This window comes from Rhinolophus ferrumequinum, chromosome 19 (assembly GCF_004115265.2).
Source record: "Rhinolophus ferrumequinum isolate MPI-CBG mRhiFer1 chromosome 19, mRhiFer1_v1.p, whole genome shotgun sequence".
Lineage (NCBI taxonomy): Eukaryota > Metazoa > Chordata > Mammalia > Chiroptera > Rhinolophidae > Rhinolophus > Rhinolophus ferrumequinum.
This window is the reverse complement of record NC_046302.1, coordinates 7,230,384-7,253,664: the sequence shown is the minus strand read 5'-3', so window position 1 is coordinate 7,253,664 and position 23,281 is coordinate 7,230,384. Positions and strand designations below refer to the sequence as shown.

At 38.5% G+C, this 23,281-nt stretch overlaps 1 protein-coding gene across 1 annotated transcript in view; it reads right to left on the bottom strand.

Annotated features, from left to right (window-relative positions):
• The window catches only part of PIEZO2 (piezo type mechanosensitive ion channel component 2), a 430,456-nt gene that overhangs the window by 167,900 nt on the left and 239,275 nt on the right, over positions 1–23,281 (bottom strand). Inside the window, exon 5 of the mRNA XM_033087551.1 lies at positions 9,977–10,139. Coding sequence (XP_032943442.1) covers positions 9,977–10,139 — 163 coding nt within the window. The remainder of the gene's footprint in view (positions 1–9,976; positions 10,140–23,281) is intronic.

Here is a 23,281-nt window from a genome sequence, read left to right as displayed (position 1 = left end):
GTTTCAGTCAGCCTTCAGATGTTAGACCAGAGCTTTGCATGTAGCTGAGTCTATTTTCCTCTTTGTGGTTAAAATCAAGCCATTAGAAACATTTCAATGGGCGTGTATCCAAGTCACAAATAGTGAGTCCAAAGATCTGGGAGGCAAAATGAGCATTTTTTCTAAAATACATTTTTCATGAGTTGTTTATTCATTGTTTATTATTAAATGTTAACGATTTATCTTAACAGAATGGGTTCATCTCAACAGAAGAGCCCAAGGCAGGAAAAGGCAAGTGCTGTGACTCACTGCAGAAGATAAATGCCATCCACGGTGTCCCCGTGGAGCAAGCAGTCAGGGAGAAGAAGAGAGACTTGTTTCTGTGGTGTCAGGTATGTTATGTAAGCCTAACATGCTAGCGTTGTACAGATAAAGCAAATATTTTATTCTGTTGCTACACTTGTTTTAGGAAGAATTTTTCCAAACTTTTAAGAGCAGTTTAAATAGTCCCGTTTCATTTGGAAAAGTGAGTATGGAGATGTATGTTCTCAACCACCTTCTACAGAGTAATGAAAGTTAATAAAGGACAGGTAAAGACAAACTGAATTAGCAGACAGTGACTGGTTAGGTTAGCCAGGACTGCAGGGTTTGTGGAGCTTAAAAAAAAAGTCCGACGGTAGTACCACTACACACATGCTGCTGCCTCCCAGTGATTCTGATTTACTAGGTCTGGGATGGGCCCCCTGCATCAGAACCTTTAAAAACTTCCCACATCAAATCACCAAGTCAGAGATTGCAACAGTCTTTAGGAATCATCTGAACATCATTTGAAAGGGAAATGAACAATAATGGAGATTAGATCAACTGGATTGACCATTTATTTTAAAGTCTTTTTTCTTTGAGATTTATTTTTAAAAAATCATTTAATGGAACAGCATAAAACCAAATCAGCATACACACACACACACACACACACACACACACACACACACCCAAACACACCCCTATATCATCTACCCAAAGTTTGTCTTTGTTTGCAGAGATTATTACTGACTCTTTTCTCTTGTAAAAACCAGCTAAGTTTTAGCTCTTCTGACTAACACACCACGGTGCTCCCTCTAGAAATAAAGAATTCCTAGAGTGATGACAAAAGCAGCATTTTGAGGGCAAACCCTTCCTGTTGCTCAAAAATTTCCCCCAAAATTCAGGACCCATATCATTACCTGTGATGAACTAAGATACAAAGAAGAAGGCACATCTTTCATTAAAATGTCGAAAGGCTGAGCAGTGCTGTAGCTGCTGTGGAACCCACAGCATTCCTTCGCCATCCATCCGCTCCTGCTCCTCCCTCCACTCAGGATTTCTTTAGGAGCCTGAGCCTGCTCTGAGCCCCATGCCAGGTACAGGGTGGGATACAAATGCAGATATCTGCCATGGGATCCCAGAGGTGCTGAGGTCACTCCAAGGCAATAAACCAGGTATATATAATTTTCTAAAATGAGAATATAAGTTCCTGAGAACATTGAGAGGAAAAAGGGATTGCAGCTGACTACAGGGGTTTGGAATGCCCTATTCCAGGTATTGTCAAGCCAATGTGATGACAAAAAGGACAAAGGTCTGGAAAGCAAAGTAAGAAAATAAAAAAAGTCCTTGTTAGGTAGTACTTTTTGACCATCTTGGCACATAGCAGGTACTGAATAAATAGGCATGCCCATAGATAAATCGGCCTCCTCCTCTGCAGTCATAGCAAGGAGAGATCAATCAAGACAGTGTGAGTCAGACAGAGAAAGACCAATACCATATGATCTCACTTATATGTGGAATCTAAAGAATAGCATAAATGAACGAACTAATCAGAAAGTCTCAGAGATATACAGGAGAAACTGAGCGTTGCTAGATGGGAGGGCGGGTGGGATGAGGGAGAAGGTGAGGGGATTAGAAAGCCTAAATTGGAAACCACAACATTGCCACGGGGACACGAAAGACAGTTTGGGGAATGTAATCAACAAGGTTGTAAAGATTTTGTAGGGTATCCGATGGACACTTGTCTTATTAGGGAGACCACCCCAGGGACAGTGTAGATGCCTGATAACTGCACTGTACACCTGAAGCTGAAGCTGAACAATAATGAATGTCAACTATAATTTTATATATATATATATATATATATATATATAGAGAGAGAGAGAGAGAGAGAGAGAGAGAGAGAGAGAGTCACAAGACGTGGACTACAGCATAAGGAATAGAGACAGTGGAAATGTAACGGCTGTATGCAATGTCAGAGGATTAGTGGATTGGGGGTAGGGGGTTATCACTTTGTGAAGGGTGAAAATGATACATGTCTAACTATTACATTGTTTTGTACACCTGAAACAAACAAACAAACAAACAAACAAAAGACAGCGTGGGTACACCCTGACCCTGTAAATCCTCTGAGAGTTTTGGGGAGAGGCAACTTTCTGCAGGCAATCCTGGCCCAAGGCTGACCCTTCTGCTTTGTTGCTTTCGTTCTATACTTTGGATTGCTTTGTACAAGCCTCCATGTGAATCACTCGGTGCTCAACCGATTAACTTGATAAGTATATGAGTATTGCTTTGCTACTTTAAGATTTGCTGCAAGGGAAGACAAAACAGATGCAATCCTTTCCACCATGAATTTATAGTCTGGTGATGGGTACAGACAGTAAACAACAAAACTAAACACTGTGTAGAATAATTAGAGATTGTGAGAGGTGTTATAAATATAACAGAGTGGGTACAGCGAGAGGGAACAATCTTGGAGGCTTCATTTGGGAGGGTACTCAGCGAAGGCCTCTGTGGGAAGGAAGTGGCCTGGGGATGAAGGAGGTACCAGCTATACAATGAGCAGGGAGTGAACTGACGACAGAAGGAGAAAGAGCTTGTCGGTTCTGGGCACAGAGAGGAGGGAAGTTGGCCATGGCATCGAGAGGGAGTGGGAAAGACTGCGGGGTGAGGCTGCAAAGGCAGAAAGTGGCCAGACTGTAGAGAAATATGGCTGTCAGAGTTAGGAACCTGAATTTTATTCTTGTTTAATGGGAATCTAATGAAGTATTTTATGTAGGGAAGTGGCATAATTTATGATTTTACAGGAATAAGCCAGACGCCATGGAAGGTATTGGAGGGACATGGTAGAAACAGAAGCTGGAAGTTGGGAGTCTTATTTCTGCATCTGGTTGAGAGGCAGTGGTTGCTGGGATGAGGACTGTGGCAACAGTGATGGAGAAAAGCAGACCAATTTCAGACAAAATCTGAACATAGTACTCACAGGACCTGTTGATGGTAATGGACAAGGGACCCAAGGACTCAAGCATTGTACCAGGGCTTCTGGCTCCAGCACCTGGGTGGCCAGTGTTTCTGTTAACTTGGAAGAGGAGTCAGTAGGAAGGATGGGAGGAGGTAGACATGGGAGCTGCACCTTCTGCCCCCAAATACATGATCGATATTTTGAAAGAAACATGGGGAGCTAATTGACATTAAGTTGGCAACAATTCTATCTCAGGGGTATTTTCAGTTTAACAAAGGATGGAAGGCACAACCACCTTCAAAGGAGTGACTCAAGTTTCTGTGGGCAATGCAGACCCTCCAGACGTAGAGCAGGTGGCAGGGAGTGAGGCAGACTGGGTCCTGCCGTCTCAGCATCTACCTGACTATTCTACTCCCATTGAAGGGACATAAGGCTCTGTAGTTTCCCCAAACAAGTTTCCCACGTGGGTGCTTTGCTTCTATTTGCAATTCAAATGCACAGAATTGCTTGTCCAATATTCCAAGGACAGAACAAAATATTCTGAGAATTTCTAAAAACTTTGATGTAGAAATATTGTTAAAGGTAAAAGACTACTTCAGAGCTTTGATTCCTTAAAAGAAGCAGAGAATAGGCACACACTGTTAAATAAATTACCAAATGGGTGAGACAGAAATGGAGATGTAAAAGTTTTATTTTAATAGTTTAAAGATATTTGTTTGAGCTGACTTCCTACTTGCTTATTCTTTAATTATTTTTACTATCAGTCACATATTCAAGTCCAGACTATGCAAAGTTCACTCAACTTATATATGGTTCATAATAACATCCCTGCCTTTCTATGTGACAATAATGCCTTTGACTGACTGTCACACGGGCACGCTCCTCAGGTGTGTGTTATCAGAGGAAAGGAGGAGTGCGAATCCACGCTCCCAACTTGTGTCCAGTGAGATACAGCTGGAAGACACATGAGGGATAAAGTTAGACATGGACCCAAAGCTAACTAGTCTCTGATAAATACTCATCGTGACACTCATACTGTAATACTGAAGCTTTCCTAAAGCTTTCTGGAAGACTATAGGCCAATAATTTCTTCCAATTAGAAACTTTCCTTTATTTAAATTAATGGCATCTAAAATGACTAACATTAAAAGCTGCACGTAAATTGTGAATGGGTTTAACCCAACAAAGGCAGAATGTGTTGCATTTTGAGGGACATATGACTGTAAGTTCTTGCCCAATTTCTGAGAGTGACGTGAGAGCAAGACTTGTAGGGCAACTGGGCAGCCGTGAAGCTTACCATTATGAACGGTTCAGATGATTATGTCTTTGTGCTTGAAAGAACAGGATCTAGAAAATTTAAAGCAGGTGACTATGGACTAAATCTCAGGTGAGAACTGAGCAAATGGTGAATGCATAATTCAAAGGTGACAATTAAAAGGTTGATTTCTCCCATTCTTTGTTTCTTTAAAAAAAAAAAAAAAAGTAACTTGAACCTGAAAACTGAAACTTGAAGCACAGCCCAGTTGGTCATCATGTGTGACAGAATGTAGACGCCACAGTAACCTAATGGGCTTTACATATTAGAAAGGACAGTGCAGTTTTTGAGGTTCAGAATAAATTTCCAAATTTATTAACAGGACTTAAATGTTGTATCCCTGAATTTTTAACAGCTGGTGGATGACTTATACTGAAATACCCTTTTTTATCTTTCATATTTGATTTATCAGACTACTTAGAAGATGCCTCTTTAAGCAGACTAAGTCATGCCTAAAATTCCTATTTGAATAAACATTTATCATAAAATTTGGTTTAATATATCAAAATACCATTTGCTTCAAAAACATAAGGCCTGAAGTCTCATTAAATGGCTAGAAAGAGTTGGAAGTATAGAAATATACAAGATAATATCAGTTTGGTGAAATTACATAGTGTTTCATTGCGCATGTAACTCTTTCCCATACAATTTTCATAGTCTAACTCATTTTTTAAAAGATTTAAGAATAGGAATATTTCTCCCAGCTCTGATTTATCAATCTGCTTCTGAATTAAAATGTACAAACCAATAAGACCACAGATGTGTCAGTTGAGAAAGAACCTTTTATGGCCCTTGAGGAGTTGGTCCCCTTACTGAGGGCTGCTCTCCATAAAACCCAATAGCGAGGCAGTGTCCCACACACTGCTAGTCTCCTCCTCACTGCGGCAGGGGGGCTTTAGGGGGGGCCTTGGATTTGTGATGCCCTTTAAAACAGCAAACTTGAGTCTTATCATCCAGTCCATGAAGATTAGGGAAGACTCAAGTGTCCTCTCCAGGGATTAGTTGCTACTTTAAAACAATGCTGGATTTAAAAAAGAATTCTCCCAGGCTCCAGTGGATTAATCCTGCCATTTCTCCACTGAGATAAATGAAAGGAGAAACAATACCAGTAAACACTATTCTTTCAGAGGATCCTCCAAAACCAAACAATCTAATGTGCAAACGCCAGGATTTATAAGCAGCAGGAAATATGTCGGGGCCTTCAAAATAAAATAAATTCCCCTGTTTATTTTGGCTGTGTACTTCTATCCTTTGCAGACTCAAACCAGATTGTTCACATGTAACAAATATTTCCTTGTGGATTCACCTCAGGAGATTCACACACCAGCCTGCTCCTCCTGGGCCACCTGGTAGGCGGAATACGCTAAGAGAATACCAATTAATGTCTAAATTAGGCCAAAACAAATTTAACCGACAGGGAAATCAACCTCCTCATAATGATGTGAAGTATTTTCAAAGCCCCAAATAAGTAATGTTTATAGTATCCATTCCTCTTATTTCTATCATTAAACAATGTGATTAATAATATATGGGGCACAGATACTCAAACAAATTTCAACTGGGAGAGAGGTACCATAAGTCTTTGAGAATTGAGTGAAATCTTTGAGAATTGAGTGAAATCAGGAAGGAAACATGATTTGAGAATTAGTCCCTGCAATAGCTTTGAATCTCTTCTTCACCAGGTCAGTGACCTTAACTACAACCTAGCATTTAGCCTTCCATGGTCACTGTAGGTTTTCCTACACTGTGGCAAAAGAGCATTTGTCCTTGAAGACAGTTCTGTTTTATTAGAAGCTTTGGAATTCATTCATGATGGTCTGTTATGAATGGTACAGAAAGGATTATTTTTCTGAGTGGTCTGGCCTCAAACACACCATCCAATTTAACTTTCTATCACCCTAAGAGGACCGTGAATTTGAAATTTTAAAAATTGTTCTACTGCCTCTCAAACTGGACAAGAGCAAAATGAGGAGCACATAGCATTTTATTAAGCAATCCAAATGAGCAGGCAACGAGCTTGGTGTTTTTGACATTTCATTCAGTATTCACAACTATGCAATATAGTTATTATCTCCACTTTGCAGAAGGAGAAAGAGAAATAATTTTCTCAACATCACACAGCCACCATTTAGGTACCTTCCCAGTCTGATATCATAGTCCACTCAACTTGCAATAACGATCCTTTCCCTTCACCTATGATATGAGGATAATAGAAAAACAAGCTTGCCTTTATAAATAATGAAAAATTTCCTAAGTCTGGAGAGCCTTACTTTCACTGAACTTGGACAATTTTTGGAAATCATTATTTAAACCAGATGATTTTCAAAGCTGTAAATACCATAAAAGAAAAATTCAAATCTAAATATAGATAATAAAATTTATGGTGATGGAAGGAGAATTGACTTTGGGTAGTGAGCATACAATGCAATATATAGATGATGTATTATAGAATTGTACACTTGAAACCCATATAATTTTATTAACCAATGTCACCCCAATAAATTTAATAAAGAAAGAAAAAAATTCTAAAGACAACAATAAAAAAAAAGCACTTTCATAGTTTTATCTATTTTTAGGACACTGACAAGTATATAGTTTGTAGACTTGAATGCAAGATGTGGTTAGTTGCTACCTTGCTATAATTCGTTTTTTACACCAAATACCTTTTTAACATTTGCCTTAAAGATAGCAGAATATTCTTTTTCCAGATAAATGCATCTCTATTATGTTATCCGGTCTTTGTATCATTCTTATAAACTGCTTTCAAAAGATATCATTCACTTCCATACCAGTTGACTGGCATGTAATAAACTCCCACAATGTTTTAATTTGCATTTATTTCTTCTTTTGTCTAGAGGAATTTATAGTTTTTATTCATTGAGCTGGTTGATGGATCACTTGCCGTCTAATAGGATAAACACATGTATGGATTGCTTTCAACAATATTATGTGTCCTACCAATCTATGCCAGAACGCATTTGGTTTGCTTTTTAATTAAGCCCTCTTACAACCATTGTTATATCTCTTCCCACCCTACAGATCTATCAAACAGGTCCCTGATTACCCTAAGCAAGAGAAGAAAATAATGGAGTCTTGTGTTTCCTTCTTATATACTCCAGTGCAAATTCCACATAGTATGGTGATCAGTCTCTCCTCTATTGGACAGTTGCTGTCTAGAATGTATTTTTTGTTCTTAAAACATCTGTTCTTACTTTTTGTTTTCTGGCAGAAATGGTCAAAGTAGGACACAAGTAAAACTACTTTAGCAATTCACTCCTCAAAAGAGGCTCCTTCCTGCTTGCAGACTTCAACTGCAGGCTTCTCTCTACTTTGCAGTCCTTAAACAAGTTCAGGTTTTCCCATTAATTCCCTAATTTCTTCCTGTTGAATTTTTTCTTTTTACTGAATACCTTGACTCATATAAGCCACAGAAACAGAATTCTAGAATTGACCGGACCTCAGATAATCTAATAAAGTGGTGCCACATTTCCCAAACTTTGGTGCACGTTCGCTCCCAACCCCAGACATTCTAATGTCATTAACATGGGTGTGATCTGGTGGTTGGAATATTTAGAAGCTCTCCAGATGATTGTAATGTGCAGCAAAGTTTGGAGAACACTGATTCAGTGTGAATTTCTGACCGCTTAGGTCATATAGCTGGTAGGTGGCCAAGCCAGGACTTGAAAGACGGTTGCTACTTGGGCCAGTGCATGTCCATTGATCCAACGTTGTGTTTCTTAATGAAACAGCCCCAAATGACAGTAAGGGTAAAAATCAGAGCACAGTTTGAGACTTTATTGAGGTATAAAATGCACGAAATGATTACTAAAGAATGAAGATTAAAATGGGCCGTTCAAAAAGAAAAAGTTTAGTTAATAGTGAACTATTTTAATATTATACAGCATTAAGGACATTATCTGATTGCTATCAATAAAATACTCATGAAAGAAGAGTAAGTCTTTAGAAGGCTAATATGCAGTTCTTCGTACTGGATTATTAAAAGGTGGATTGGAATTATTTGTCTTTTTATAGGATGATCTATCTGTTAATATCAATTTTGTAATCTACGAAGACAAATTGTGTTTATAGAGTCACTTGACTAAATATTCCTCCATTATTTTGATTAAGAAATAATTCTTTAGAAATCTGTGGATATTTCGCATACCCAGAACAGTAATGGGAAGGCCATTAGTAGGCAACACAAAAGCAATTTGAGATAACAAAACACCAAATAAAACCTAATAACCAAACAGATAAAAAATAGCAGAATATTTATATGCAATGCGATTGCATATCTTTACTCAAAAGGATTTTAGGGACTAACATCTTCTTAGTTTGCTTAGGGTTTATTGAATTATATCCTCTTTCTTTATTGTTTTGTTTTTAATTAGTATACAAAGCAATTTGCTGCTTATTTGTAAAGCACATAAGTCATTTTTCGTAACTGAAAATATTCTTCCTTTGATGTCTTTGTGGTTACCACTCTTAATATAAGTTTTAAAACTTCAGTTTTACAAGTTTAGTTTCTTGCCAAAGCTTATGAATGAAAATATTTGGTAGTTGTGTCTTGTGTCAAATGTCCAAAATAAGTCTTATTGGTAACTTTTTTCTTTGTAAATTTCATCTTTCAATTACTAAATCAATTACTTTTTAAATCAATATCACCTAGACTCACATAACAAAGTACAGTTATTAGAACATAGCAGAGTTCTGAAGCAGGTTGCGAGACAGTGTGACCAGTTCTCTGATAAGCTCCCATTCACCAAGGAGTGAAATCTGACACATTCCCTGATCCAACAGCTAGTCCTGAAACTCTTCCCCATAAAAAAGGGAAAAAAAAGCTAAAAATTAGCATACTCAATATTTTTAACCTTTTTTCAATTCTTATACTTTTTCAAATGTATATATTTTTTCTGGAGCACTTTAAAATAACTGATCAAATCATGCTGAGTTAACACGATTCCACTCTGAAGAACAAGGTACATAGACCAGAAGGCTTCCCTTCAAGGTGAAATTAATTTTTTCTTCTAAAACTGCCAGGTATTACCACTTCTCTAAACATTTTGCAATAACTAAGGTATCTAGACCAACAGACCATAATACTATGAATTTAAAAGGTTAACCACCTGAGACAATATTAGATGATAGTTTGGGATAGTGCAAAGGACACTGGGGCAAGTCCTGGCCATACAGGATGAATGCCTTATGGAGGAGGGCGGCACTCAGGTACCTTGAACTTGTCTCCTCATGGCCACGGTGTAGATGAGAATGCCCACCCATCAGGACTACACGAATTTAAGCCAAGCACAGTAAAGCATATAGCACTATGCGTAGTTAGCTATTACTATTACACTTCCATACCTATTAAGGGACAAGGCCCCCAGAAATCAAAAGAAGATGCATGAAGTCACATTTACCAATTCTTCATTCTCAAACTCCAGGTTATACTGTGCTGCTTCTTCTGTCACTGGTTTCTGAACAATGTTTCTACAGACGAGCCAGATGGCCAGACTAGCAATGAACATCCCGATGTCAGGTACAAACACTCTGATCCCATTGCCAGCGTCGGCTCCCTTTAAGCTATGGAGGGAAAAAGAGGGGGAGAACATTTAGTTGTTTTTATATTTCTATCTTAAATGTACTATCTTAAAGTACGGTTGAATCTTCTTAATGATTTAAATTAAAGAATAGTCATTTTCTGTCTAGAAGGTACAAGAAAGCTTTTCATTGACCTCAGAATCTTAAGTAATCTACTAAGATTAAAAAAGCTTCCAAGGTTTCACCGGAGTTTCTGAAACATTATAAAGAAACTTAAATCAATTCTCACTCTCAAAACATGCTAATAAACTATATTGCTATTATACAACCCACACGTCCAATACATATAGTGGTGTTTGCAATCTAGCTGAAGCAGTTAAAATCTAAACATGTACTAGAAGCTAGGAGATGGTTTACCTGAGATACAAAATCAAAGCTAGAAGGGAAAAATAGAGAAAATAGTAAAGTAATCCTTGAATCCAGGAACCTCTTCATTATTTGTAATACTTAGTTGATTTTGTTTTGCATCATGTTCCAAGAAAGGTAGACTTGTATATTTCTTCTGTTAGTTTTGGAGAATTAAGAGTGAACTTAGAATTAGAACATTTGGGTGCAAGCGTCAGTACGATGCTGACCAGTTGCATTCCACGGGAGTACTCCTCAGAGTCACATGTTCTTTGTGCCAAAGAGAACTATTTGCCTTCTTATCTCATTTGAATCAAATGAAAGTGAATCAATGTTTATTAGAAATAAAACTTGTTTAGGGACAGGAAGCAAAAGATAGGAATATATATCATGTAAGGATACATGTTTTTTCAGATACATTTTATGTAATTCAATGTATACTATATTAAACACATATCCACTTACATTGTACATATTATACGTTTTGGTAGAAACATAAAAATATAGTAAATAGCAAGACCCCCCTCACCTAGATATAACCATTGTTAACATTTTGGTAAATTAAAAAACAGTAATAATATCCACCACTACTGAGCAATTGCTTTATGCTAAGAGCTTGGCACATATAATTTAATCCAACTAACCACCATACAGAGTTAGGCATTATTATTTAACCCTCTTTTAGATATGAAAAAACTAAGGTTTCAGAAGGTAAACCTACTTCCCTAACATCACAGAAACAGTCAGAGAGAGAACAGAATTATACTGAAATTCCCTTTAAGTCCAAATTTTATTCTCTCAGCCACTGTGTTCTCCTGTATGTATTCACATGGCCTTTCCTTCTATGCTTAGATGTGCATATTTAGAGTTAACAAAACTATGCTCATTTTTACTTATTATTTTGAAGCTAATTTGTCCATCTAATATATCAGGATCATTTTTACAATCCACTGATGATTTTTAAACATCACCAGGCTCATGGTCAGGATAGTAGTATTTATTTAACTAGTCCACTACTCTTGTACATTTAACATGTTTCCATTTATTTGTTACTATAATAAACATAAAAGTAAATCTTAATTAACTAAAGAGTATTCTAATGTAAGATCTTCCAGGGAAAAATCCTCAGACCAAACAAATATGTTTAAAAAAACAAAGGAAAGAAAAAAAAAAGAAGAGGGTACGCCCCACATAAGCTTCATTTTTACAAATGACTCTAAACTTTTCTGAACAGAGAGACATAAAAGTAATGAGATACTTCATAAATAAAACAAGCATCGTTTTATGAGAGGTTGTTGTTTTTTTTTTAATGGCAAATTCCTTTCCTTTAAAGCAAAAATAAGAGAGTTCAATTAAAACAACTTCATTCAAACTAAATTTATAAAATGAAACCTGATGGTTGATTTTATCATAGGAAAAATGTAGAGGTTTGTCATATAGTTTTAATGTATGCCTAACATGATCAAAGAGCACAAATGAGAATTAATATCATTAGAATGAGAAGGAAGGGGGATCAGAGAGAATGCTCAGAAAACCAAAGCCAAGCTTCGGTGGGTGTTTCTTGTGTGGGGCTGAGGTGAGGAGAGCTGGCTGGCCCTACAGAGATGGATTTTGGGGAACAGATTATTATAGCTCTTTCATGGAAAACAAATAGACCATGGCATCTTATGGAAAGCAGCAACTGAGTTGAGAGTAAAAGAGTTCTTAAAGGAAAGATAACAAGAGCTCCAGCTGTGGTCTCAGCTGCTTCTTGCACCACAGCAGAGACTAAGGAAGCCAGAGCAGAGCCTTACGCCTTTTTCACCTGTAGACTACATTAAGCTTCCGATTTGCAAACAGTCCCTTTGAGGCAACAGTCTTAGCTTTGTGCTTCATATTCCCAAAAGAGACACTTCATAGCATACATATATTAAGGGAGTAAATGAATGCAGTTTGCAAAAGCAATCACTCCACTGGCTGTGATAGAATTCAGCTACTAGATTCAGGATTGGGCTGAGATCCCAATTTAGAATGGAATCATTAAGCCACAGAGGTGCTAACCCACTAACTACCACTCTTGGCTTGCTGAGCTAACAAAGCAGTGCATTCATAATACTGTTGCTGCAGAAACAATGAGACTTTTGAAGAATATATTGAAAAGCATACACAATGAACAAGTCATAGTTTAATTGATGTTATTTGGGGACCATCTTCTTGATAAAGTTTACTTCTTCACCGTTTAGATCAGCATCTACTAAAGTACATTTATCAGAATGCTAGTCCTGAGAAATGCTGTGCCTGAAAGCAAATCAAGAAAAAGAAAAGAAAAAACAGTCTTTGGTCCAATAAGTGTTAGGAAATCACAATGCATATTACTATAGTAAAGGACTTGAGAAGTTCTGTAGTAAAACAATAAATTTGAGTTTATTTAAGCCTCTATTTCCAAAATTTATTTGACAACAACCATTTCTTCAAAATTTTATCTAATACCAATTACACTCTGCTGAGCTAGTGTCCATGGCACAGGTTTTAAGAAATGCTGGATTAGAGTCTGTTCATTAATCTAGATATTCAATTGAGATGGATGGGTAATTTGGAAACTACACCAATATGTAACTAACCTCTATAATTTTTGTTTTCCCAGAAAATAAGACCAGGTCTTATATTAAGGTTTGCTGCAAAAGACGCATTAGGGCTTATGTTCAGGGGAGGTCATCCTGAAAAATCATGCTAGCTCTTATTTTCCGGTTAGGTCTTATTTTTTGGGAACATGGTAATCGGCCTCTGAGAATTTTAGAAGTCAGTGACATCTCATTCCAGTCCTTCACCAAATCACTCAAATATCCACCCATTCACTCACTAAGTCATTGCAATTATGGAGATGGAAGAAAACTAGAAATGGTCTATTTTCTCATCTTTGTGTAAACTAACAAGGGCAAAGGTTAAATGGTTGGCTGAACTGCACAGTTAGGGGCAGAGCACTTTCTGCTCAGAGCTGCCTTCTGAGAACAGCCAGCACTCACTGCACAGCTCCTTACCTTGTAAATCTTTCACTTATTGCACCAGGCTTCCTCTCCCACACTGCTCAGAAAGTGCCCTGTCAGGGGTCACAGCAATCTCCCAAATGCAAGGCCCACACAGTCCAGTCCAATTCTCGTCATTCCCCACCTCTGTGCTGTACTTGACACGCAAGATCAACCCCTTCGGCTCTCAAATCTATTTTCCTTGGTTTCCTCAACTTTCTCGTCTAGTTCTCTACCTGCCTCTAAATATCCCTGAAAACTCACATTGCTAGGAAATCCCCCTAAGAAATGTTGGGCTGGAGCATGCCCACCAGACTCTTCTCCACCTCTTCCTTAAATATTGACAAGTTTGCAAGTTTCTGCTCTTCAACTTATTTTTCTTCCAACTCTACATGGTAAACTTGAATATCTCCATCCCCAAGACTCCAATCGGCATCTACATAACTAACAAATCTACATATCCAGTCTACGCATGTCCCCTGAGACACATTAGCAGATATCCATTTCCTACTACATGTCTCCACATCAGTATTCCATAGCTTTTCAGAGCTAAATGCTATTATCTTTATTCCAAAATCTGCTCTTCTGCCTATATTCCTAACCTTGAGAAATGGTGCTGTCATTAACCTAGCAAACAAGACAGAATCTGGACCCTTCCATTCTCTCACTGAAAAACTGGAGATTCTGTCTCTGTAACATTTCTCTTACCTACCTTCTCTTTCTCTCCACTGCTCATTTCTGGCTTCTAGATTACTCTGGATTACTGTAATAGCATCCTTATTATGTTTTAGGTTGTCCCCCCTACGAATCAGGTCTCCACATTACTACCTGAGTTTAATTTTAGAGGTATAAGGTTGAGCATGTTAACCACACTGTCTACAGGAAAGGTCCATATTCCTGAGGCCCTCTGTGTTCCAGGATGTTTCCCTTATCTCTTGCTATGATTTCCCTGCACCTCAAATTCCGGCCATCCCTAATGCACGTATCCAGAATATACAAGTGTTTTTCTCTCTGAGCTAGTATGCAATCTTTCTCCTTGGTCAACAATGCCCTTCTCCCACAACACTTTTATCTTCTTCTCATTTTGCAAGACTAATCTCCGGCATCTCCACAGAGAAGCTCTTCCACTGCCCTTCCTATAATAACATTGACTACTTCCTCCTTTAGATGTCTGCCATATGTTGCACACTCACATATGTCACTCACCTATTTACAAATCTGCTTAACAGAGCCTCCTGTCTATTTTCTCTCTATATGCATGAGGACTACACACACACACACACACACACACACACACACACACACACACACACAAAGTCTGACAATTAAATCCGTGAACTCATCCTAGAAAAAATACTACATACCTCATTGTTGAGTATCACTATGGTCACCTTCCAAGTACTCCCCTTGGGAAGCTATGCACCAACACCAGCGCCTAGTCCACCCTTCAAAGCAACTTTGGAACACTTTTTCTGGAATGGCCATCAGAGCTGGCCATTACCCTTGATGTCCTGAATGTCATCAAAATGTCTTCCTTTCAATATTTCCTTTATCTTCAGGTAAAGAAAGAAGTCATTGAGGGCCAGATCAGGTGAGTTGTTTGTTTACTAGCTAAAAACTCCCTCACAGACTGTTCCATGTGACCTGGTGCATTGTCGAGATGCAAGAGCCATGAATTGGTAAAAAGTTCAGGTCATTTTCATCTAACTATTTCACACAGCCTTTTTAGCACTTCCAAATAGTAAACTTGGTAAACTGTCTGTCCAATTGGTACAAATTTATAATGAATAATCCCTCTGATATCAAAAAAGGTTAGCAACATCATTGCAACAAGTTTGCGAACTTAATTATCAGACCGTATATACACAAAGTGTGATAAAAAATTACGGTGAATGTTTAAATTTTAAAAAATTACAGTAAAAGACACATTACCATTAATCCCCTTCAAAAATACTCCCCCTTGCTTTGATCATGCTAGCTCTTATTTTTTGGTTAGGTCTTATTTTTTGGGAACATGGTAACCGGCCTCTGAGAATTTTAGAAGTCAGTGACATCTCATTCCAGTCCTTCACCAAATCACTCAAATATCCACCCATTCACTCACTAAGTCATTGCAATTATGGAGATGGAAGAAAACTAGAAATGGTCTATTTTCTCATCTTTGTGTAAACTAACAAGGGCAAAGGTTAAATGGTTGGCTGAACTGCACAGTTAGGGGCAGAGCACTTTCTGTTCAGAGCTGCCTTCTGAGAACAGCCAGCACTCACTGCACAGCTCCTTACCTTGCAAATCTTTCACTTATGTGAAAGATTCACATAACATAAGAAGATTCACATAAGATTTTCACTTATCCCATCGTTCTTGTCACTTCCTGAAGCAGTTCTGGAAGTCCTCTTTTGTGAGTATCTTTATTTGCACTGTCGTGGCTGCCTCGATGTCCTGAATCATTTTGATTTTAGGCAAGAGCCAGAAGTCGCAGGGTGCCAGATCCGGTGAATAAGGTGGATGAGGACACACCGTAATGTTTTTATTTGACAGAAATTGTCATATACCAGAAGCTATGTATGACACGGAGCATTGTCATGATGGAGGATGATTTACGGCACACTTTAAAATACATCTGCTCTCAACCATAGGTCACACCCACTTGACTACACTGAACAAGTTGAAACTTGTCACACACTGTTACTAAGGTTGGACGCACCGCTTCCCGTATTAAAGATTCCTGCCTTTCTGCTGGATGGCACTTGGCTGCAGCATTCACTGTAGTTTTTTTTTTTTTTTTTAATCACACCTCGTATACATTTTTCCATAAAATGTTATCCTAGATAGTGTTAATTTCAGGCATATGACAATTACCTTTCTCATATATAAAAACATAAACAAAACTGCTTAAAATAGCCTATTCTCTTAAATAGGCAAGCATTTCCTTTCCAATCTTGTTCCGGTCACATTGATCTTATTTGTTCAGAGTGATTATACCTCTTGAAACAGAGTTGAGAAAGCTAGAAATTGGGAATAATTTACATATCCATGAAGAGGAGAATGAATAGATTATATTAGGATGTATCCTATCCATAAGATAAAACAAATACTACAAATCAATAAATTAGTTCAAATATATGTGTGACCTACATCTACATATATGGATGTATCTCATAACATAATGTTGAGCAAAAAAAAAAAGGTAGCAAACATGAAGAATACAGATCACTTAGGGACTTGTGCATAAAGAACTACATGACAAGCACCTATTTCTAGTCAGGGGAGAGAGACACAATCAACTGGAATGTTTAAGTTCTGAAGATGGTTGAATGCTGATTTGTAGGTACATGTGTATACGTTTTATGCTTCATATTTTTAAAAGTCAGAACAGTCATACTGCTTAGAATTCCTTGGGTGGAACATATCTGAAAAAATTAAGTCAGTTACTTTGCCTGGAAAGATGATGACCAAGTAGTTCCTTTATGGACATGATTATATTTGGTCTGATCGACTCATTAATCAAATTCAATTACTAGCCTCCTTCCAAAGTCCAGAGAAGAAGTGAGACAGGTGCATATATTCATGGGCAAGGCACTTTATTTTTCTAAGTTTCAGTTTCTCACTGAAAATGACTTCTAAGTGTCTTCCCAACTCTAAAATTTCATTATGACTAAGAAAATCCAGAATAGGAGACAGTGAAATTGAGATAGGACTGGGAAGAAAAACAAATGTTGCAGCTTCAGGAATTGCTGACAATAAGATCCAGGTATGACCATCACCACCACAGTCATCTTCAGAAGTTCAAAAAGAACACTTCCATTTATGCCTCTCTTTTGGGGGAGCAAGTCTTTTGGTTCAATTGGATTTCAATAAAATGATTAAAATATCGAATGAGCATTATTTATATGAATACAAACTATTAGCATAGTTGAACCTAGTTCTCTGGTGGCCTCCGAAGTTCATGCCCTGAGAGTCGGTCTACATTTGTTTTTCTTAAGCTTAAGCATGACTCTGTCCCATCCGTCATTCAGATTTAATAAATCATTTTAAGAGCAGACAAAGTAAATGTATATCTAACAGTAAAAACAATGAAAGAGAGTGGACTGTGATTTCAACTGCTTTCCACATGTCTTAATAATGCATGGAGCCTATTTTTAATTTAACATCTGAGTTCATATAGCAAGTCACATATAGCAGAACTAATATATTTGATGTGAATGGAGAAAGGTTTAGATTAGAAACTCTAGAAAGAAATGTAACATTTATTGAGAATCACTTTCAAGGGAATCCACAGTTGATGCATTAGAGAATCCAAACAATTAGCTCATTTCTGTGAACTTCTACCACTAAAATGGCAAGTGGATTTCTAACTACCTAAAGGTATGAGTTGGTGCTGGATTTTCACTTTTTTACATTAGTGTCTGGATTTGTGTGAGTACTTTAAAGCTCAAACTCTGAATATTTTAATCTACTTATTTCATTGTGATAAATTGCTATTTTCCATCTGGAACACACTTCATTCTTATATCAGTGTACTGCTGGCTTTTCACTTTGTTATTTATGAGGCAGAGAGAGTCCTAAGGTCCTTTCTTTGATGGAGGGCATTCATAGAGGTGAAGAGAATGGAAAGGGAAGAAAAGAGCTAAGGAAAGGGACAAATACTATCACGTATTCGTCCTTGTGCACTTGGCAGTTAAGGAGTGTGCTGGAGCTGGCTGGTTCCAGCTCTGTGTTCAGTGACAGTATATAATTAGCGTGAAATTGTCCACAGTGGGTGTATTTACATTATGGAAGTTGGGCAATGCTGCAAATTGGGTACTTTCCCCCCAGAGAGCTGGTTCAGCAGTTACCAGCACACTAGTACTGCCATCGGAATACTAAAATAAACAAACAACAAAATCAAACAAAACTACAAAACAGTATAATAAAACTCACTCCTTTTGCCATGTGACTCTTGGGCAAGATTCTAAAAAATACCCTAAAACCAGTAACATCAAAGCCAAAGTCTTCGACCTGGTGTTCAAGGTTCAGGTTTCCAATCACTTCTTATTCCTTTAAACGTGTACCCCTTTTTCTAAACTCACCATCCTAGGGTAATGACACACCCATTCCAACTCTCGATGTTTGCTGATATAGTTTATATCACTGTGGATTTTCACTCTTCTCTTCTACATTTGGGCTAATCAAAACTAACACATATGCTCTTTCGAACTTATCAAGTTATATTTGTGTAAAAGGTCATACATTCCATCTACTGGTCTCACCTCTTGTGAAGTTCTCCAGGCATCTGAGGGCTCCTCATGTGCTTCCTCTTTATTGATTTTGTGACCACAACAAGGGTGTCACCAAGGAAAGACCCTCAGAATACTTTCTTACTGTTAGAAATAATGGTAACTCTGCAGTGACCCAAGGACTCTCTCCATTTCCCTCTAGTCCATCCTGGGGAACTACACATGACCAGCCTCTTGCACTATAGTTTTCTCTTTTTGCACTTGTATTTTTCTCTTGTTTTCTTGAGTTTGCAAAAGCTATTTCGTCCTTCCTCACAACACTAACTCCATAGGTCATTGTCTGGAGTCTCCAAATCATTCATTCCTAACAAAGAGAAACTCTGTCATAATATTCATAAAAACAGAGCTGCACCACCGGAGCACATCCCAAAATGCTCTTCCTTCCAAGTTAAAGACAAAATATTGGTCACACTGTCCAGCTGGTGAACCACGAGGGTCTGTTGGAGGTGGGGTTATAAAGACAACACAAAAAACCACCAGAAATCTTCATCCTTAAATCACACTGACAATAAACACAACATGTTGCATCAGATGTTCCCTCTTGTTTGAATTACTGCATTGAATAGCTTGGAAAAAGGAACTAAATTAATTTTGTTAAACAGAAAATAAAATACGAAATGGGTGGCTGCAACAGAGTAGCACGTTTATCTTCTTCATAAACACTGAATCAGAGAAAAGCAAGAGGCTTTGTGTGTCACTACTGGAAGATAGCAAGGGATAAAGAAAACAGCATGAACTTTGGACTTGAAGACCTCAAATTGAACCCCACTCCTGCTAATTTAATTCAACAAATATGTACGAGCATCTATCAGGTCACAAGAGTGTTGCAAGGTTCTAGACAGGCAGTGCTGAGAAAGATAATGTGCCTGGCCAGAACGAGATCCTTGTATAATAGGAGAGGCTGCTATAAGGCAAATAAATGCCTGCAGACAGGTGAAGGCAAAATTACATGTGTGTGGGAGGCTTGGCAAAAAACAGGAAACTATTAACTCTATTTGTCAAGAGGGCGATCGGGGCAGATCCTTTAGTTGGCGGAGTCCGTGATGGGTTTTGAAGGGTGTGGCAAACATTCCCAGGGAATTATAAGCAAATTGAGTTTGTTATGATATAAAAGAGAATGAATAGTAAGAGGTAGGCTTGAAAGGGTCTAGGTGGGGAGCACGTTGAGTGTCTTTTGGACATTCAAATGTCAATGCCAAGGCATTTGGAGAGCTATCAGTCAATATTTATAGGCCACTTGCTTTTATGTGAACATATGAATTTCCTAAATTATAAAAAGAAGAAAATATTATGTCCTTTATAAAAGCGTGACAATAAACTGAGATGTTTATTGTGCCTCACCCCGCCATTAGGCAACTTGTGGGTGAGTGGCAGAAAGTGGACTTGAGAGAGAACAGGGTGGTGGGCTGGGATGAAAAAATAACCAGTGTTTGTTCCTATTCAAGTATGTGGGTTTAGAGATAGGGTGAAAATAAAATGTCGAGTCCAAGGGATCCAGTAGAGAATAAATCCAAGTCTGAAGAAAACCCTAAGTAAGACAGAATGTATAAATAGAACAAAGACTCTAGGAGACTGATGAAATTACCATATTGCACAAGCACATGCATGAATATGCACAGGCACACACACACACACACACACACACACATACTGAATATGTAAAATCAAGCAAGCAGAAGCTCAGTCTTTCTACAGGAGGTATGCACTGATGGTGTTTTGTACATTTACTTATGATGAGTCAAGACAACATATTTTCATTTTGTTCCACCCTCTCTCTCACCAGTTTATACTTCCCCCAAATAAGGACCCTCTCCTACATTACCACCATGCATTTTTCCCAATTATGAAACCAACATAACACTGTGTTATCGGATGCACAGATCCCAGTCCTATTCCACCAAATGTGCCGATAATGTCTTATCCTCCTTTTGGGCCAGGACCTTGTTTAGTTGTCATGTCTCCTCTGTCTTCTTCCATCTGGGACAACTGCTCATCTTTCTTAGTCTTTCATGCCCTGAACAGTATGAATGAGGACGATTTTCAGTAGGTAGGATGACCCTCGACCTGCCTCATGCTTTGCAAAGAATACCACAGAAACGATGCTGTGCTCTCCTCAGTGCACCAACTGGGGGCACATGATTCCAACACGTTACTTGGTCAAGATGGTGTGTGCCACCTTTCTCTGCTATGTCACCATTATCCCCTTTGTATTTTGTTCATATTTTGTGAGGGGAGATATTACAAAATTACATCAATATCCTATTCCTTGTCAAACCTCCATCCGTCAGTCTTAGCCATCATCGATTATTCCTGCCTGGTGATTAACTATGTCCATCATTTTTAATTGGTGTTCTACTTCAAGCAAGCACTTCCCCTTATATCCAATTAATTACGTATTTTGCTAACATATATCAGTGTGGATCCATGAATTCCTATTTTACTAGATGGGTTGTATTTTGAAACTACCATTATTTATCTTGATGTTCAGATTGCCCGATTTGGCTCCTGTGACATGTCTTTATGATTCATTAAGTATTTTCCTACTTTCTGATACAGTAAGTTTTTCAGGCCCATTGCATATTTCTTCTGCTTCCAGCCCTTCCCCTCTCTAGGACCATGTGGGGACAGAGCCCCAGAAAGCAGTTTCCAGGCTCTCGGCCTCACATAGAAAGGTGCTGGCTCAGGTAGTAGATGGCCATCAGCTGTGACGAGCTGGCCATCGGCTGTTACCGGTTAGCCATTAGCCACTGATATAACTGCCCTGGCTAAGCTAGCAAGGTGTGGCGTGGTGGTGTGGCATCCTAGCATGGCATGGTGTGGCGGAGTGTGGATTACGGATTGCAGCGAGGTGGATTGCAGCTAGCAAGTGAGGTTGGTTGGCAGAGACAAGTGGATGGCAGGTTGCGGATCGTGTGGCTCCTGCCTCCTGTGTCTCCAACCCAGCTGCCAGGGAGACTATAGTGGTATGACTCCCCTACCTATGGCTCCGTGGGGGTTCCTTTTTGGCCTCACCATGTCCTGTGTTCTTATGTGGGGAGTGGGACCAGAGACCCCAGAAGAGACCCCATCTGTCACCCAGCATGACAGTCTATTTCTCCAAAGAGCCCTGTTTTCTTTTAATAGAGCATGGTATTCAGAACTGGGCACTCAGAGGTCTCATTGTTTCTGGGGTATCATTGCTCTGGGCCCTCTCACTTGACAGAGGTAGGAAATATATCTGTATTTATTTTAACACACACAAAAGGTACACTTATAACTATTTATATTTCTGTGTATATATATTTAAAAAACCCATGAGTTAATTGTAATACCTTCCATTTCAATTGAACATCTCAGGATTGTTTCTAGTCTCTGTCTACCATGTTTATATATCTTTGCTCAGATTGTAAGAAACCTGACACCCATATCCTTAATATTAGGTTGGTGCAAAGGTAATTGCAGTTTAAAAGGTTAAAAATAATTGCAAAAACCGCAATTACTTTTGCACCAACCAAATATAGTGAGTAATCTGTCTAATCAATTTTTTGTTTAATGTAACTAATTTCCAAACCATACCAGCTGCCCCATATCACTGCCACTTCTGAAATCCTCAGCACAGGACCACTTTCTCACACTGGGGACACTCCCACTAATATCTCCATGTGACCCCTCCCCAGCACGCGGCTGCAGCCAGCACTCAAAAGTGGCACTTCATCCCCTAACTTGCACACCTTGTGGACACCGATATGTAAATGCTCAAGGGGAAAGGGAAAGAAAGAAAATGGAGAAACAAGGAAAGATTGGAAAAAACAACCCTGATTCTTGATAATAAGGTCATTTTAAAATAAGTGACAGAAAGGAGAGATGAGAATACCCCCCAGTAAGGCCATATGTGCATAGGTACTTCTGTCACCTGCAATGTTCTAGGTTCCAAATTCAACTTTGCATTCCTCCCAAATACACTCAGTGTTTTTTGTCCCCCAATCTGTGACTTGCCTGTTGAATAAAATACCACAGAGTAAATGGTTAAGGAAAACAGCAGTAAGCTTATCTGAACTAAAGACTATTGAAGGAAGTCATAGTGCTTTGATGAGGTTAGATTGAGAAATCTCTTTTTTTTTTGATAATGAATTACTTTCAGATTCTGGACCAAATGCTTCACCCCTCTGAACCATAAAATTTGACTACAATGTCTTTGCAGATTGGCGAAATTAATCAGTGTTTACAATAAGTTTTTTGAAGACAAAGGTTAAAGGTATATAAATAATAATCAGCAGTTTAGAGTAACCTCCTGTGTGGTGGGTTGTGCTATAGCGACTTGGTTAAAGTGGGGGTTCTTTCCAGAATCCTGATCTTGCAAGGGTTCTGATTAGAAATGTTTAAAAAGACACCTGTACATGATTTGGAAGGTGCAAGTGCAGCAGGATCATTGTTTCTGAAGGTCTTTTCACAGCTGGATTCAGTGAGGGACTAAGGAAGAGGTGTGAGGTATGTTCTGTGTGTCCTGCTGCTCCTGCACTCC